At 40.1% G+C, this 19,227-nt stretch overlaps 1 protein-coding gene across 1 annotated transcript; it reads right to left on the bottom strand.

The window, feature by feature from the left end:
* Positions 1–182: 182 nt before the first annotated feature.
* Positions 183–17,882, bottom strand: cad (caudal type homeobox). The gene is made up of 2 exons (XM_001356820.4): positions 16,639–17,882; positions 183–1,582 (listed from the first exon to the last, which is right to left on the bottom strand). The coding sequence occupies exons 1-2, from the start codon at positions 17,402–17,404 to the stop codon at positions 1,110–1,112; spliced, it is 1,239 nt and encodes a 412-aa protein (XP_001356856.3). The 5' UTR covers positions 17,405–17,882; the 3' UTR covers positions 183–1,109.
* Between the last annotated feature and the right edge of the window lie 1,345 nt (positions 17,883–19,227).

The raw sequence follows: 19,227 nt of genomic DNA on the forward strand, positions 1-19,227 counted from the left end.
ATGAAGTTCTTGTGTTGGTATTTTTTTGTTCATATTTTATTTAAATATCTAAGCACATATACACACATACAAACATCAGATATAAATTAATTGCCGCCATAATTGAACTAATTAAATTATATGAACATGGTTTTACATACATATGTATGTGTATGTATTTGTTTGTGGGCAAAAACGTTACATTTATTTAGATTGTTTATTTTATTGTATTTTATTTTAATTTTGCTTTTGTGCTCAAATAATGCATTAAATGTAGTACTCGTAGGTATATTTTAGATTACACTATAAGCTAATTGTTATTACGATATAAAAGTAATAAACGTTAAAACACTTTTTCTATTTAGATATTTACACGGGGTGAAGAATCAAGTTTTCTTTATAATTAGTTGCACCAAAGTTTGAAGGTTTATCTCTTGTGCGATCTTGTACTAAATTATGTTAAGTATTTCTCTTCTTGCCCTTGCTGCATTAACTCTCTTTTTAAAACGGGGGGACGGCTAAAGTGAATTTGTTTTTCCAGGGCTTAAGAGCTTAAGAACTAGATTCATAGATATTTAAAACTTAGACGATAAACATTTACTTTAAATTACTTTTGAACAAAAAACAAACATAATACATACAAGAAGTGCGTATTGTGGGGGAAAGGTATGTTTATCAAATTTACATTAAACTGGAGAGCTTTTGGAGGGGTTTTTGTGTGCGTGTGAGCGTGGGGCAGCGTTATAACACCAGGAATATACAATCACAAAAATTAACAACGTGCAATATTCCAAGGCATCGCTGCGCCACACTACCTTCTCCCATTCACATTCGCCCATTATCTTGGGGTCACAAACAGTCTAACTGTGCAACCGTAAGGGTTAAGCCAAATCCACTGCAAGAGCAGAAGCACTGTACGCACCACCTCCATCTCCTCCCCGCCCGCTCACACCACCACCACCCACCCCCATTAGCGGATGCTGCTCGTGATGATGATCCATATAACTGTTGTTGTGGATGATATTGTTGCTATAGCACATTGCTGTCGACGCCGACGTCGCTGCTCTTGGATGATGTCCATCGGCAGCAGAGGCAGCGGCCGCCGCAGCAGTGGCCCCCTCATAATCATGTCACATCGACAGCGCCCCGACGCCGGCCACCGCCGCAGCGGACATCTGGGCACTGTGCTGGAGCTGATGGGAATGCGCCGCTGCCGCTGCAAGCGAATGACTGTGCGCCGCCAGGTGCGGATGCAGGCGCATCGCGGGTATGTTCATGGCCATGGGATTCATCGAGTGCAGGGTGTGCGGCAAGTGCAGGCCCGGCTCCAGTTTCGCCTTGGCGTCCATCAGCTGGCTGTAGTCCGTGTGCTGAACCCCGCCCATCACATTGGGGTCGCTGCCCTTTTTGTTCTGTTTCCGCTCCTTGGCGCGACGGTTCTGGAACCAGATCTTCACCTGACGCTCGGACAGGGATAGGGTTTGGGCCAGTTCGCTCTTGCGGCGGATGGTGATGTAACGGGAAGTGCAGTACTCCTTCTCCAACTCCAGGCGCTGGAAATCGGTATAGACCACGCGATATTTGTCCTTGGTGCGGGTTTTGCCTGTAAAGAATATGGAGAACTATGGTTAGAAAAGATTGAAACATTTCGAAATTTAATATAATAATCATGCGAGAGTAAAACATTCCTTAAAGATGCAAAATCAAGCGAAATAAAGTGAAATGAAAACCATGCAAAGTATGAAAGATCATGTGCGCGGGAGACTGTCGTCAGCTTTTGCCCGACTTCTGGCACATCCAACAGCCAACCCATCCGGGGGCTATGTCAACCGAGACTCCACTTGGGATGGATGGATGGCTGACTGGGGAGAGTGACTGACTGGCGTCAGGTGGACAAACATGCTTCATTCTCATCGGGGGGCTCATCTTGTTATAATAGATGACAATATTTAAATTATGATAGCCATAGAAAGCTGTCACATGCCATGGCCCCCAGCAACAACCATGCAAACCCCACAGCCCCCCCCAGTCGAAGCGGTAAACATGAAAAATATTTCACAAAGAGCCGACAATCATCAGAGTCAGTTCTGGGTAATGGAAAAGGGGATTGTATAGGGTAGGTTTACCTGGCGCTGAGCTGAGCTGAGCGCAATTAGTCAATCAAAATTCAAATAAGTGACAAAGCAAGAAGACTAGAATTAACCACAAAAATACACAAATAATAAAACAGAAAAAGATGAGAAGCTTTAGAGGCCGAAACTTTTGATACCCTTGAGGATCATATGATGATACATTTAAGCATCTAATTTCGATATTTGTAATTTTTTTTTTGGAAATTCATATTTTTAAAACTGATACTTTGGACCTGTTGCAAACATTTGCTCAAACTCATAATACCCTCTGCAAGGGTATCGGGAGATAGAGAGAGAGAAGAACAAGACTAGGAGATGAGAAATAGGCATGAAAAAGGCCACGGGATCATGCCATAGAGTGCCTACGTGATAAGCACACCACCAACACCAGCAAACCGGCATATTCTTGGGCAAACAACATTTTTGGAATGGGGATTTTGCTCTAATTTTTTATGTACGATACGTACGGTACGGTACCTTCTCTTCTTACAATTAAAATCGAGCAAACAGACAAACAAACAAATATTTTCACAGATGATAAAGTTCAACCAGCAACAAAAACAAAAAAAAAGGCAACGTCACAGTGGTACTAGAACCAGCATTTGTAGGAGACAAGGTGAAAGATTGTAGAGAAATATATACAAAGGTGTTAGAGACATTAGGGATGCTCTAAAATTTGATCTTAAATCTATTTTGTATGAGAATTATGTACATTTCAACATAAAATAAAACTAAACGATCATCTTACTTATAAGGAAATGTATTTCATGAGACGAGGTGGCAAAACCTGACAGAAGCTTCTTAGGCAGCATTTTTATGTGGAATATTGGTATTTTCTTTTATTCCAAGTTATGGCGCGACTGGCTCTATACTAAGCTTTGTAGACAAAGCTGCTCTCCCGTTTAACCCAGTGCTTTAAAGCTCTGAGATTCAATTGAGCGCTCTTTCCTTACTGTTTTCCTCTGATGCTATCTCTGTCTGTCCGCCACAGCTGGTACTGAAAACCGTCTGTTCTTGTGGCTGTTCCTCTCTTATCTGCTCGCTCTCGCTCTTTTATTTGTTCTTTACACTTTGCTTAGACGTGAATTTATTACAGTCGCTCTGTCTCTCCCTCGGCGCTCGTTTATTTGGTCTAATGTGGTAATACCTCGTACTAGTACAAGTACTACTATAAAACAACGAAACCCTCAAAAACTACGAATAATGTTAAGCCTTTTAGTTCTGTTATGTCCACATTCATAATCTAGTATCTAATAAATTTAGAATTTCCAGTCTGCTTTGCAATTTTTCATCTAGCGCGTGTTCTTGTACTCCAAATCTAATGATAAAGTGGGCACGGCTCTCAGAGTGGGCGCAGGGCATCGCTCTGGGGCTGATAACACCAACCCCACCGTAACCCGAAACAAAGAACGGAACGTGTTTAGACACAGACTTGACGGATCTGAAGAGTGTGCACAAATAAAAGGAAAAACCAGCACATCAACAATATTATCAACTTGGTGAGGATTTACTGGGTAAATTCTAGAAAATAAAACATATTTTTGGATGATTTCGCAATCTGAGGGCAAACTAATAGGAGCTAAGGTGGAAATAGAATTGTGTGGGCTATTACGTAAGAGGTACAAGATCTTGAAGATCTAGAAATCAAAGTGAAAGATAAGCAGAAAAACTATATACATATAGTGTAAATAATAGTTAAGGAAGTGCCCTCTCCACTTGACGATTTATCACTTGGATTTGCAAATTTCTAGAAGGTTGAAGGAACTTTACACAATACTTTTTTTTTTGTTATTTAAACTGTGTAAGTAGTTGGCAAATAACTTAATTTTTCTATTCTATCGAAGGGATCATCTTATGTTACAAAATTATCTAAAAATTAAATCTGGTTTTAAGATCGCATTGCAAAAAGGCTTTCCAATATCCCCTTATTTGCTTATGTATTTTCCTTTATCAATTCTTCAGATCATAGAAGTTCTTCTTTCCTAAATAGTCAATCAAAATTCACCCTAGTTTTTACCACAATACGACCCCATTACTATGGATTTGTCGTAGCAACCTCTTTGAGGCGCTGTAGCTGTACCACAACGGGGTTATCTCTATCTTTGCCACAAGCACACAAGAGCTTTATCTAGTTACCACTTTGAGGTCCCAATTTCTCACACCTGAAACGGAGCCAGAGCCACGCATTGCAAACAATGGAATCCGCACAGAATTAGAAGGAGACAAACTGGAGCACAAGCTCTAGAAGGGGTATGGAGTGGGTGGCACCACTGACCTTCACAGTCATAATCTAATAAATTTGTATATGTATACGTATACGTATACGTATATTGTATATAAAACTATAAAGTCACTATATCCCTACCCACAATACTGAGTGTTTTATTGGGGTCCATAAACAAAGCCAAACAAACACCATGCATGAATGTAGATCAAGTAGAGCTAATGCTAATGTCTGCCCCTACCATACTTAGTCTAAAGCCAACTGTCTGAGTCCCCACTAAGATCTTCCTAACTCCTACACACTCTTACGCTCTGTGGCTTTATCAGATAAGATTATGAATGAATGGCAAAAAAAAAGCACAAGAAGAGCAGGGAAAAACATCATGAAAACCTCGTCATTTATACAAATAAATTTCGTTTCAAAATCTTTCTGATATATATCCAGGGGATATACTTAACAACATATATATTTATAACGAGTATGTTGCTTGGCTTTAGCCATACAAATATATTTATTTGTAATTAAATAAAAAATTGTGCGTCAAGGTGTGACATTTTTTATGGCTTTGTCACTGGAGGCCTCGTCATGTCTGCCTGCCTGCGTGGTGTACCAAGGTTCGTAATTTATATCAAATGGAGCTCTGTATTCGATACACCCATACGAGGCTCTGCCTAATTGAAAGTTTGATTTTCTTTAACTTCTAATACTATTGACTGGAGTTTGTTTGCTTTATATATATCCCCCTCTCTCTCTCTCTCTCTATATTTATAATGATAGATTAGTTTGGCTGGGCTTTGCCCGTCGGCATAGTTCAAAAACCAATTGGATCCCATTCTAGGGTGCAGACGACACACGCACTATCCTAATCCCGGTTGAGGTCTATATCAATATCAATGGAGTTACAAACTGTAGAGTTTCAATCGGGTGTAGGGAATCGGAGGGAGTGAAACTTTGTCCAGATAAGCCTTAATGGTTGTTCTGCACTCATCGAGTGCGTACAATATGATATAGGGGTTGGGGTTTGGATAGTTGATTGGGTTCTCTCTATTGATTGCTAGTGCAGAATGAGGCACTGTGCGAAAATTGGGGTTCTTTGCGCTTCCGATATGTATGTAAAAACTATAATTGAAACCATTACAGAGTTTTGTACTATGTGGTCTTCGTTTTGGGGTTCTTCTATATGTTTTGATATATGTATTCTGATATATCTCTTCCAATTCATACATTCAGCTCTAGTATAATCCTTTTCTCCTTTCAGCTAAAGAATATCTCTTGAATGTCTCTTGAAGGATCTCCCAGTGTATTCTATAATTCCTGCCTGGGCCATCTTTAAACATTAACAATCCTAACAATCGAGTCCAATTGCTTATGGATCGATTCCCATAACTTCCAATAACTTCAAATGCCGACAAAGGCGAATTGTTTAAACAGCACAGAACATGACTTAAGAGCCATGCCAATGGCAAATACAGAAATAGTAGTACAGCAAAAGTAAAGATCATTTGGGCCATAAATTATATCAGGTTGGTGCCGTGCCTACCTCTGTTCCTGTCAATTGGAACAGCTGTTGATTGCTGGGCAATTATGTGGTCTGCTCCCCGGAGAGAAATCACGGGCCAAGGACAAGGACAGTTGCAGTTACAGATACAGTTACGCTACGGCGGATGTAACAGTTACTGTTGCGGTTAGTTACGGCTAACCGTTAAGGGTCTTTCAATGTGGTGGTGGTTTGTCCCGCCCCATCCCCCGCTGAGCGTTAATTTGTCACTTGCAAGGGATAAGCACTAGCGTTGAGTAGCCCCTGTGACATCTTTGTCCCGTTTGCCATGCCAGACAGATCTGTGAAAATTCTTTTGGGAGACATTTGTTACCTGACTTACACCAGTATTCCGTATTCGTATTCCGATACTGGTCTGGTCTGTTCGGATTTAAACGTTTTTGGGGGCGGGTGGATGGAAACGTTAAAGCTTTTTGCAGGCAGAAACTTTTGTTTCGAACCGAAAGAGCAATTTCGTCTATGGCACCCCGGAGGATTGACAGAACAACACAGCAACACTTGACTTTTCTGACACTCTGCCTGCCTTCTTCCTCCCTGGTGGGGAGGGTAAACCCCCTCTTCAGATCTCCCTCTCTGGCTCGAACTTAAAGTCTGGCAAATAATTTTGCACTCTTTTCTTTGCTATTTCCCCTCTCTCTCTCAGCATCAGCACCATAAATGTGGGTGGGAGAGGAACAGAGAGAGAGTGCGAAGTGGTATATGTTTGTCTCGGCAGCAACACCACCCAAGCGACAATATAACAATAACATTTATTTGGCATTTTGCTGCTGTTTTAGCTGCTCTTATATCGTAAATATTAGCTCAAATTACATCATAAAATCATTTGATTCGATTTGACGTTTATTTTTTTCGTTTTCTTCCTTTTTCCTTGCTCTTCTCTTGGCTTTGGTTCGTTTCCTTCCTGGGGATCGAGAGAGCCTACCATAACCGTATATTACCCTTTGGGGTTGGGGTTTTTGGGCAAGGGTTTAGATGGCAAAGATTTAGCTGCTGTTTTCTGGGGGGTTTGTAAATAAGGCTGACATTTGCTATATGGTCGCTCCTTGTAATGGGAATTGTTTTGGAGAAATTTATGGTTGTAATTGTGGTAGAGGAAGTAATGAAATAGCATATAATAAGGATCAGCTTTGAGGATAAAAATAACATATATTATTTCATATTATAAGGAATATGTAAATGGTTTGGGTCGTATCAAGGGTCTATCCTTCTTGTGTGTGTTCATAGGGATTTTGTTGAAATATGTTAGAATTAAAAACCATTTGGAAATTAAACACCATTAACAATAAGAAATGAAGAATAATTATCGTTATTTAGGAAAGGTACTGGAGAATATGTGGACAAAAAATCTTTAAAATGTATATTTAGTATGGGTTTTCCTTTGAATACCATCATAGCATTGTGGTTCCTATAAGACTGTGGTTTTATAAATACCTGGAGAATTTATGGAAGGATGGTAATTATTATATTTGATCATATATCTATCATTAACTAGATATAATTAGTGTTATTTCATTATACCTCCATTAAATATATATGACACAATATGAACATAAAATTCGACTTCGAATAATTAAGTTTAAATATTTACATTCAGCTCTCGGTAATCAACCAAATGGCATCAAATTACAGTCAAGAAAAAAGTGTAACCTGAATAATAGAACGGATCATAAATAACCAGCACACACAGACACACACACACACACACAGAGGAGTATAAAACAAAGAAATTCAAAATGGCTTCCATCAAGATGAAACATGCGACATGCAAACACTTTATATGGCATGCATATATATGTATATGATATATGTGTGTATATGTACGCTACACATACATATGCAAATGTAGGACCCCCTTCTCTAAGACCACTCCCAGCACTGCTCCATCCCTGGCCGGATGCAGACCGCGCCCTGGCACGCAGCATTATAAATTCCAACCAGAAAAAAACGAAAAAGGAAAAAGAAATAATAATATTATCAGATCGCGTGCAACAAACGAATGCCGCTCGCGTACGTGCCCCGGCCAAATGTGGCACGCAACCAAGAGAGGCAGGCAGCAGCTGTACGAAGGGGCGGAAGGGGTTGCCGATGGAGTTGGGGAATGATTTGACGAGGCACGCCAATGGCAGCGATGGCTCCGACTCCAACTCCAACTCCAAACCGAAGTCTGAGTCTCTGAGTCAGCTCTAGAGCTCGTTTTATTTATGGCTTAAAGCGGGAAAGAGAGAGGGGTAGCCAGAGCGAAAGAGACAGCCATACGTGAGAGGGGGACCAACAAAATAAAATGGCAGCCATCGGCGTACCAGAAAAATGTTGGCCTGCTGCTTATGGCCTGAATGAGTCGCCATTAAAGCCATAAATACCCAAAGGCCAGTAATAGAAAGAGAGGAAAGGATGGGGGACAGAGACTGGGATAGAAGCAGGAGAAGTAGAGCCTAGAGGGCTACAGGGCGGACCGTTTCTTTGGGCCACAACAAAATTATTTTCAAATGTACGTTAATTATTTGCCACAAAAAGAAAAAAAGAAAGAAAAACTGCCACGACGACGACGATGCATGCCATAAATTTTATGGATATATGATATAGAGGAATACTGCCAGGGAGCAGGGGAGGGCTGGGCTACATGGTATAGAGAGGTGGGGAGGGTAGGGTCCATTATTTATGATATCCCCCAACCACAAAAATGCAAGAAAAAATGCATGCAGCAAAACGCAAAACACAAAAATCGCATTAGACCGCAACAACAAAAAACCATTCAAAAAGGAAAGTTAACTTTTTAATAATTAGTGGGAAATGTTTGTGGGGATCCATTTGTTATGGATCCTCCGCCTCCTACCGCTTGCGTCCAACAATTCGCTCAGATCCTCTAAATTGGGAGTGCTGCACAGGTCTGCCAAATGTTGCAAAGGGTTTTCCAAAAGGATTACATATAGAATAATTAGAATAAGATTATTTCATCAAAAGAGTACACTAAATGTTTGTATGTTAAAGGAAATATATGTATATTTTCAAAGACTCTGCATATAAAGAATTGTATCGGAGTTCTGGTGATATTTGATTTTGTCTTTGTAGAGTTTTGTTTTTCAAAACTAGTATTTTTATATATGATTCGGTGTTTTCGAATTTCTTGTATCTTTAAAATTATGCCGGCCACAGAAATTCACGATTTAAGGGTCTGAAATCCTGATATAATAGGAGTCTGTACACAAAATTCGCTTGCTCTAGTTCTTAGAGTCTTTTAGAATTTCAAGACAAACCTAATATTCTACCAAATGTTAATTGTTAAATGTTATTCCTTTAAAATTCGGAAAATCATTTTCTACAAATTAGCTTTGAACGATTCCCTCGTGATTGTTCGATCAATAATATACCGATATATACTCATAAATACAATAAACAAATTAATATGCAATAAATTCTCTCAGTTCTGGAAGTAAACTATAAATGTTCTGAGGCCAGTAGAAGTGTCTTAGCTACTCTCCAGCTTCCCAGAGAGCAGAGCAGAGTGTTATCTCAGTGGGTTAAAAAACAAGACAAACGACTTTGCTCGGCTCGGCTCGGGTCAGCGTGCAACAATATTTGTTTAAACTCTGGGGTGAAACTGAGCAAATGTTGCACATAGCAAACACACAGACACACAGAATAGTGAGTGGGTGGGGGACAGGTTGTAGAACAATTACCCGGAAAGAAAGAGAGAACCGAATGGGGAAGCCTAGGCATAAGTAATCCCCTCATCAAGCGTATAATCATCCTAATCAAAGTTGGAAATAAAAATCACAAATATGGCAATCATATATATTCTCATTTCATTCATGGTTATGGGTCATTTCATTTATATGGGGGAGGCAGCATTTATTTTAGTTTTTTATAATTATTGCTACTTTATTGTATTGTTAAGCGATTAACGGGTGCCCCCCCCCCCCCCCCCCCCCTCCTCTCTCCGCCCCACACACACAATATAGTAGTACTACACGGAGTATACGCGTATGAATATGGCAAATCTTTCTTTCCGCTTTTTTGCTACCGTATCGTAAACCCCCATATAATATCATAAAAAGAATCGCCAAATGAAATCACAATTTGTTTGGGTTTCGTTTTCAGTCAGTCGTCAGTCAGTCAATCAGTCAATCAGCTCTGACTTATGCCCTGAGATATAAACAGGTGTCATCCAGGCAGTCATCGTCATCGTCCTCGTCGTCGCTGTTCGAATGAAGCTCTCGACGAATTTTTGATTGACAATCGGATTTCGATGTCGCGTTTTGGTGGAGAAGGTTTTTTGCCGGCCAGTCTCGTTTTTTCATTATGATATTATGGTTTATGACTGAACAGGAAATGTGGCTTCTAATTTATAGTTTATATTTTCTGTTCGCTTGCTCGTGTTTACTGTTCCATTGATAAACCTACCGGCCCCACACAACTTGAGGCAGGACTGGTAAGATCTATTTAAGGGGAAGCATGGAATGCGAAATGGGTTGAGGAATCATTGTGATAGGAGAAAGGGATAAAAGATGGATAGAAGGAGGTAATAAAGGCAAAAAAGAATATAAAGAACATATATATTTATATTTATATAGAAATAATAAGAGAAGGCTAAAGAAGAGTATTCTATAAAATGTAGCAGAAATTAAGCAACTAAATTTAAAGCAAAAAATATAGAAAAAAGAGAAAACCGCCACTGAAGAATAGTTGATGAAAAAATTAAACTTCTATTACTGCAGTTCTCTGAGAAAACTCCTTAAGGAAAGTTTAGATGGATCATCTAACAATTTATAAGAGACTTCACTTCTCTTCTCATCAAAACACAAAAGGAGGATCTTAAGATAAAACAATATATGATTTATGGGTATAACGATAGGTAAGAAATCAAATCAATCCCCCAATCCAATATAATTTCTGCCAATTGTTGCCTCAAATATTTCCATACATCATTTATAACAATCACGAAATTTTCAACAGTCCACCAATATTATTTACCACCTCTTTTCAGTAAACCCTTTCTAAACCAAAAATAAGCTCTACAAAATCCCGGGCGCCTCCAATATAAACTCGATACACTTGAATGGTATATCAAAATAAATTGAACATCATATATATTCGTATATACTATATACAGATACAGATAGATATGTACAAATGTCTGTGTGTGTGTGTCCCGAGGGCTTTGGCGGACAACACAACAGAATTTCTGGTTATTACTTATATCAGAGAGCAGAGCCAATACAAATACCACACGAAAAACTATATTTTTTTGTGTGTGTTGTATTTGAAGAACTAAGCCCAAAGTAAATGACACAATGGTAACAAGTCCGTGACAAACAGAGAGAGATATAGAGAAAGAGAAATAGAAATAGAGTACGTACGAGTACGTATAGGAGCGAGGAGTTCTATGCTAATCCCATCATGTCAATCACATACATAAAGTATTATGCCCGAGGAAACACCAGACCTAGATGAGCCTCAAACTGAAATTTGACTTCAGTTTTCGACACGCACGGGTGGCAGGGGGTGGACTGGACTGGTCTGGAAGGGTAAATGTCATCAGCAAACATTGATAGTTGATAGTGCCTGATAACGATCCGAAACCGAACCCAAATCGAACCAATTTCCAACTGCAGCTAGTGGCCATTTTTAATGGCTTATCAGGGACGAGTGTGCGCTCCACAGCTGAGACCATCCCGCCCTAAAAAATACTCGTAGGTATCCTCTATCCATATCTCTGGGTGCTGTAATAATTTCAGATGTGTCATAGTAGATCGTGGTACTGCTATATAAATCTATGCTCTGGCATATAGTCTCTTCTTTTCGGGGGGGTTCTCTCTCTTTCACCTTTTCTGTGTCTCGTCTCCGTTTCGATTATTTATGTGGCGCGATATAAATTTTCTGTGCATATTGACACATTAAATCTCAATGTGTCATGTGGCATTAGGCTGTTTTATATGCCCCAAACATGGACAATGACGATTAAATGAACAGACAATTCTAGTAGGAACTCCACTCCTTGGTTTTAATGAGTGAGATAGACTGATTTTGTTAATGAACATCTAATGAAGGAGAGATAGAGTACAGGAGATAGATATTTTAAAGAATTTCTATGCTTTATTTAGAAGTATATTCTAAGGAAACCATTTCTGTAAATGGCTGAATATATGAATGAACATACATATGTATGTATATATGATAATTTTGTAAAGGAAAACGTTTATATATGTACATATAATCTTTACAATTAAAGGATTATGGATGGACATATTAGTAAAAGATGTAAATTTTGTTGTGATAGATGTACCATCTTTATAAATTCTTTAGAATAAAAAATGGGCACTGATTTCTTATAAATGCAATGTACGAATTTTGGTGCCCATTTCTTTGTCTGGCAAATATACAAATTCCTTCAAATTTCGAAAGAAAGATATCAAAGCTCTATTATCATGAAGTGTCTGGAACATACGTACGTCTGGAGAAAGTCATAAAGATATCATATCATATCAGAGGATATTAATAACCCATTATAGTCATATATGATTTGCAATTGTTCAATGATTCATTTACTTGAAAGCTTTGAATGATAATAAATCGGGAACTAGAAAAATGATTGATGAACTTTTCATAAAAGTAGAGAGTAATTTTGGATTTCCAGTAGAACTTTGGGTACATTTAATAGGAATTCCTACTAATAAATATATAGAACAAATTGTACCTCTAACAAAAATCAAAATTTTTAAAGACCTCTTCGAAATTCCCCGAATTAAATTCCAGAAATGTTTCGAAATAAAAGCTGATGAAAAAACTGCCATTTCTTGCCGTTTAATAATGATTGCATAGATTTGATCGTAAATGTCGCTATTTAGTTTTTATTGGAAGTAATACTAATTTTTATTGGTTTATGGCCCTATATTGTTTTAATCAATATGCCCGCCGCAAACCCAACGGAATCGAGCTTATCTACCAATGCTTTTTGACGTTCCCCCCAGATAACGCCTGGGGACAAAAAAGAACGCTCGCTCGTAGCGCTGTAGCCACGTTTCCATATCACTCGAAATATTATTGAAGCAACAGAAAATAGAACTCGTAACCATCGGTGAGAGGAGAGCCCAGGACTTATTGACAGGGCGGGCGTTTATTTGATTTCCCCCTCACTAATCTAATCGCGAAAAACCTGCCAGAACCGAACCACCACCAGCTACAGCCAGCCAGCCAGCCATTGAAATAAAAGTACAAGGCATCAGGCCAGGCACCACCAGCCACCCCACCAAGGGGCAGAGCCAGAGGAATTGTTTTATTGCCACACCCCAAAATCAAGTGGGCCGCGCTGTGACGTACCCTGGCACATGCCTCGACAAAATAAATAGGCCCGTTCTCTAAAGAACTACAGTTATAGTTTTCTGACTAGGAACAGCATCTAACATATGAAAAATAAATGCTAATGGAGATTTTAAATTAGAGATATGGTAGATCACAGAAACTAGTGAAACGGAACTGTTGGAGAATTGTATACTATCAAGTAAAAGAGATTTAAAGTTTATGGATTTGTAATGTAGATCCATATGTATGTAGAAGGACTCCTCGTCTATTATTCTCAGTTTTTTTTCGCTTTGCACTCTTTGTGTTTTCATCTTACCACTTTTGGCTTTAACCTCTAGGATGAAGCTCTGCAATTGTGTAATTTTAAGTAATCGAAACTCGACTGTATTCTTTAATTGATTTCCTTAACAGTAATCAGAAAATATTACTCAGACCAAAAGAGAGTGGGGTCCCAGACAATAATACCCAGCCAACTCTTTGAATAATAAATAAAGTAAACTTAAGTTGCCTTGTCGGCTTGACCAGGTGGATTAACCGACAACAAAAAAACGGCAACGGGCAAAGGCCATAAACGTTAATTGCATACCAACAGATTTTATGGGCTTAATGGATATCGTCGATATTGTCGATATCGTCGTCGATGTCGTTCGTCTTGACATGCGCTCTCGGGTCATAAATCGTAAGCGTGTTCACGTGTGTGAGTGTGTCTCTCCATTTGTGTGTATTTAGTCTGTCTCACTCTTTCGTGTGTGTGCATTAACATTTGCATTGATCTCTCTTGTTGTTTCTGTGGCTTTGCGGCTTGCGGCGAAGTTTCGTAAAGACGGGGAGGACAAGGAGACAAACAAAACATGAAAAGATAACAGCAAAAACTGCATATGCACAAAATTTGCATCACCAGGCGGCAGCAGGGGGAAAGAAAAGGGATGGTAATATAGGGAAAGCTACTAAAGAAAGAGCCAGAGCTTTCCTAGAGTTAAGCTTTGAATATAAATTGAGGAATGCTGGTGGGTAGAGGAGGACAGAGACCTAGAGGGGACCATAAGCCATAGTAAAATCGAATGGCAAAGCTCTGCTTGAGCTTTACCTTTGCTTAAGTCAAGCTTTCAATGTAAATTGGAAGCGAAATTAAGCTAAAGAAAGAGAAACCACTAATTGGGTGTAATCCTTATCGAATAAGAGGGGAACCGAACTCTCCTTCATCGCCTGATTGTTGGTCTGAAAGAGATTTTCACAAACCAAGGAAGAACTTCCTCGAAAAGAAAGTAGCGTAGCTCTACCCATGAAATATGTATTCCCAATCAAATATTTGCATTATTATCAAATATTCGTTGTATTCTTTTCCGAAGGCATAACTAAACCAACAAACAGACCCCACAACATATCTCCACACTTCAAAAACTCCAATTAGAGAGCTCCCGCAATGCTAATTGCTGTGAGATTATTCTGCTCTCTCTTTCTCTCTCTCACTCGTACTCCACCTTCACTATCATTCACCTCTCCTTTTTCAACTTTTGTTTATATTTTTCATTAAATACTGCAAGTTTTTGAGAAGATGATCAAACCATTTGGTATGGTATGTATGTTTTATAGTTAAATTGATTTACGATACGAAATTAGTCAATAGAATCCACAGACAAACAAACAAACAAACAGCAAGCTGCTGGCAGCACACATTTCGTGAGTGCCAGGAACATAAATCAAGGCGTCTCTTGGGATCAATCTCTCGCCCTCGACTTTTGGGGGCAGCCCGAATGGTATATCATAAAAATGAAGCTTGAACAAAATTTTGATTTTTATGAGCTAATTGGCCATTGGACGTGGATCTATGGCAGGTAAACGATTTCTTATAAAATTATACATCTTTCAGTGTGGGACGGAGATACTTATACATGGAGATGGAGAAAAGCGCGAACCGCACGAGCTGAAGGTAGAGTTTGACATAAAGACAATGCACAGCTCTGTGCTTTGGAATGTGTCGAGGAGGATCCGGGAGATTTGGGAGAAACCCCAAGAAGCAGCGAAGGTCATCCGAATTTCAGAGGGCAAACACAGAAATTGATTAATGTATGACTAAGAATTTGGAATAAGCAATGAAGGTGTCTTATAGGTGGGTTTTATAGAAGCGAAATTCCAGATCTCCTATACGACTATAGTATGATTATTTCCTTTGAAACTTTTACAGAAAAAACGAGGGGGAACGTTGTGAGTTGCTGCGGACACCGCAACTCTACGGTTATACCCGATACTAAGTCAGTATGGCTCTCCTCCGGCAGACGCCGCTAATATTAAGCGACACGACAAAGAGTGCGTGCGAGAGAGACAGAAAATCAGTCTGAGCGTGACGTCGGACGCTGCGTAGCCACTGCAAATTGATTTGTTCCTTTTGGCTACAAAAATTATCTGATCTGATCCAGATTCAGCAAACTGATAGATATGGTCGTTATCTATGATTCTGCGTTTTTAGTTTTCTCAAATCTGCAATATTGTGGATGCAACAGATTTTCGTCCTTTGTGGGGGCGGATGGGGGTGGGGCGAAATTCTGAGATATACGTTTTATAGTGACATCTTAAAGGAGTGTGTGTACCAAATTTGGTTACTCTAGCCTTAATAGTCTCTGAGATTTGCGGTTGCCTCAGATTTTCGTCCTTTGCGGGGGCGGAAAAGGGTGTGGCGAAATTTGGACAGGAAACGGTCAAGGTCCAATATCACAGGAGTGTGGATACCAAATTTGGTTGCTCTGGCTTTTATAGGTTCTGAGATCCTTGAACTCATATTTTGCAATTGGCAAAACCGACCATGAAACCTGTGTGTTAGAGTGAGACAGAGCGAGAAAGAGTGAAATTGTTTTCGTGATTCTGGCTGTAATAATTATACGATCTGGTTCAGATTTTGCACTCTAGAAGATATAGTCATCTTCTACGATTCTGCGTTTTTAGTTTTCTCGTATCGTCAAAATTGTGGATGCCACAGATTTTCGCCCTTTGTGGGGGCGGAAGTGGGCGGGGCAAAGTTTTGAAATATTTTTGGAGCAGTGACATATCACAGAAGTCTGGATCCAAAACATCGTTGCTCTAGCTCTTATAGTCTTTGAGCATTAGGCGCTGAAGGGGACGGACAGACGGACGGACGGACAGACGGACAGACGGACAGACGGACAGACAGACATGGCTCAATCGACTCGGCTATTGATGCTGATCAAGAATATATATACTTTATGGGGTCGGAAACGATTCCTTCTGGACGTTACACACATCCACTTTTACCACAAATCTAATATACCCCAATACTCATTTTGAGTATCGGGTATAAAAAGTTCTCTACTAAAATTTCCCCTTTTTTGGGACAAGCAACGAATCTATATCCGACGGAAAATTCTGGATTATTTTTGCAAGATCCAATCAAAATTATATCTAACAAAAATGAACTTTTGATGAACACTTACCGGGTTGGGGTTGCGCTGGATATGCGGGCTTCTTCATCCATTCGTAGTACTGCGGTTTCTGTGGCGATGTTCGATTGTTGTTGTTATTTACAGAGACACTGTTGTTGTTGTTGTGGGTGGATGGACTGTTGTTGTTGTTGCCAGAAGGACCACTCAGATGGTGGCCAAGATGGTGATGCGGCGACGAGGCCGATGTGGGTGCACCAGGACTGGAGATCTCACTGCCCGAAACGGTAATCGGTGGCGATGGCAGTCCTTCGGCTATGTGCTGCTGCTGCTGCTGCTGGGAGTGATTGGGCGGTGCCTCGGCGCCCAGACTGCTGTTCGTCTCGTTCAGCTGCGTGCCACCCACAGTGGGTCCTGGTCCACCGGCGGAACTGCTGCCTGAGCTGGCGGAACTGCTGGATCCGGCACTGGCCAGACCGCCACCCACATGGGCATGATGCTGCTGCATCAGTTGGTGTGCCGATGCGGGTACATTCTGGACGAAATTGTCGGCCGCCGCCGAGCTGGAGGCGGGTGAATGCCAATCCCCGGCCGCTGCCGCCGAGTGGAACATGTGATGGGAGTTGTAGTACATCTGATGGGCAGCGGCGGCATGATGGGCCGCATGCGACGAGTCCACATCGCCCAGGAACTGGTGATTCGGCGGCGTGTGATAGTTGGGCGTCCAGTTCCAGGGCTGGCCGGCGGCGGAGGCATAGGCCAGATTGGCGGCACTATGCTTTTGCGTGTAGGGCAGTGTATTGTAGTAGTGTGAAACCATTTTGGCGACTGGACCTCTCTCAATTTGAGGTTAAACGCGATTGTTGTTCTTGCTCTGGACCGGCTGTGATGTCACGAGTCCTCCAGCTGTATGGTTGACTTAATCCTTAAATGTTTTCTAAATGCTTTTTGTTCTGTTTTTGTTTTACAAGTAATTGCACATTTTCTCAAGTTTATTTGAGCATCCGTATTCCGTTAGCTTCCACTTTGAGTCTCACTTTTTCGCTGATCTTCCTTTGCACTCTCTTTCGCTCTCTCACACACACACGCACTCTGCTCCCGCACTCAAGCTTGCAATTTGCAGCGCTAATCGATTGTGGTTTGAAGTATTTTTTCCGCGTAAATGTTGGTATTTTTGCACTCACTTTCGCGCTGGTTGGTATCTCAGGCTTTGTGGTTATTTAATTTCTCCGTTGCGTGCTGCCGTGTTGCGACGTTAAGAGCAACTGAAAGCAAAGCAAACGCAACTGATAAAAAACCCCATGGAAAGGCAGTCGTCCCACCACTTCGGCCCACAGACACCAGTTGTCTCGCTCACACCCAGGCACTCTGCCATAAGGTGGTATTTTTTAACCCTCATTTCCGTTGTGGATTCGAAATTCAAGATGGCTTATGTTTGGTTGCCCGCTTGGTCTCTTTCTCTTCGGCCCAGCTGCTGTCTCGCTCTGGCCCTGCGATGGCTGGCAGGTAGACCACGCCTCTCGGTGTTGCAGGCAGGTAAAACCGTGTAAGCCATGTCTGTGGATGGGTTCAAGAAAAGGGGTTTTCTTCACCTTTTACTTTACGGCTTGTTGTACAAGCATTCGATTTGTACTTTAATTGCAATTGCCGTTGGCCAATTAAGTAATTGCATGCTGTGTATTATGCAATTAGTGGCTATAAAATCATATTTCTACGACCATAACCAGGGGGATTTCATTTCATTTATGCTGTATGTAGTTTTATTTGACTTGAACAAACATCTCGAATGAAAGGGATTTCCTATTCTTTTTTACCACTCCCCAAGTGCCAATCAATGCTTTACTATTCAGATTTGAGAGTTTTATAGGCATATACTTGTACTCTCCATATATAGTACTTTTGTATTATCGTATTTGATATGGCGTAGTGTTTGCTCCATTGTCCAGATATTTGTTATTTGTCAAGCAATTGTCGTTTATATGGGCGCCTCTACGATTATATGACTTGGGCTCTAATTGCCCTATAATTGTTATAGTCAGAGAACTGCCTATGGATCGGCTAGGATACTGACAAGGTGGCACGTTTGTACTTGTCTGGGGGTTAAGGTGGTCTGCAACCGAAGGGCTTCGATAAGAAGCTATTCTTAATCGTCTAAATATACGATAGTTATTGTGCATTTACCCTGAGGATCGAACAGATTGTATTCTAACTCAGTAGATTGATTCTTGCTGAGCTTCTGAAGGTTTACAAAAGGTTTATTTTAATTGACGACCAAAAGAACGTATGTTATTTTGAAGAGATCTTTATTCTACATGCAAAAGACCTTCATATATCTTTAAACAATTCAGTTAGATTCTATTATAAAAATAATATTACAATATTTATTTCACTGAATTCTTTTTTTAAATTTCAGTACATTATATATGACGAATTAAACATTAGATTCTTGAATATCTAAAGTCGAACTTCCTTAACTCAAGTTTCAATATTCTGGAGAAAGATTCAAATTATCAGTTAGATAACATCAAAAGACATCAAGATGCAATTTGAAGGCCTTGTTGTTCTGGCAATAACTATATTACATATTATAAATGAAAAATAACAAAATATATTATATTATTATAATTCTGAGGATACTTTGGG

Source organism: Drosophila pseudoobscura, chromosome 4 (assembly GCF_009870125.1).
Source record: "Drosophila pseudoobscura strain MV-25-SWS-2005 chromosome 4, UCI_Dpse_MV25, whole genome shotgun sequence".
In the NCBI taxonomy this organism is placed as follows: Eukaryota; Metazoa; Arthropoda; class Insecta; order Diptera; family Drosophilidae; genus Drosophila; species Drosophila pseudoobscura.

What these genes read in the sequence shown, in the direction of transcription:
- cad (XM_001356820.4), bottom strand. Translation starts at nt 17,404, where the DNA reads ATGGTTTCACACTACTACAATACACTGCCCTACACGCAAAAGCATAGT. An exon ending in TCCAGCGCAACCCCAACCCG is followed by an intron (nt 1,583 to 16,638) that starts GTAAGTGTTCAT and finishes TATTCTTTACAG; the next exon opens with GCAAAACCCGCACCAAGGAC.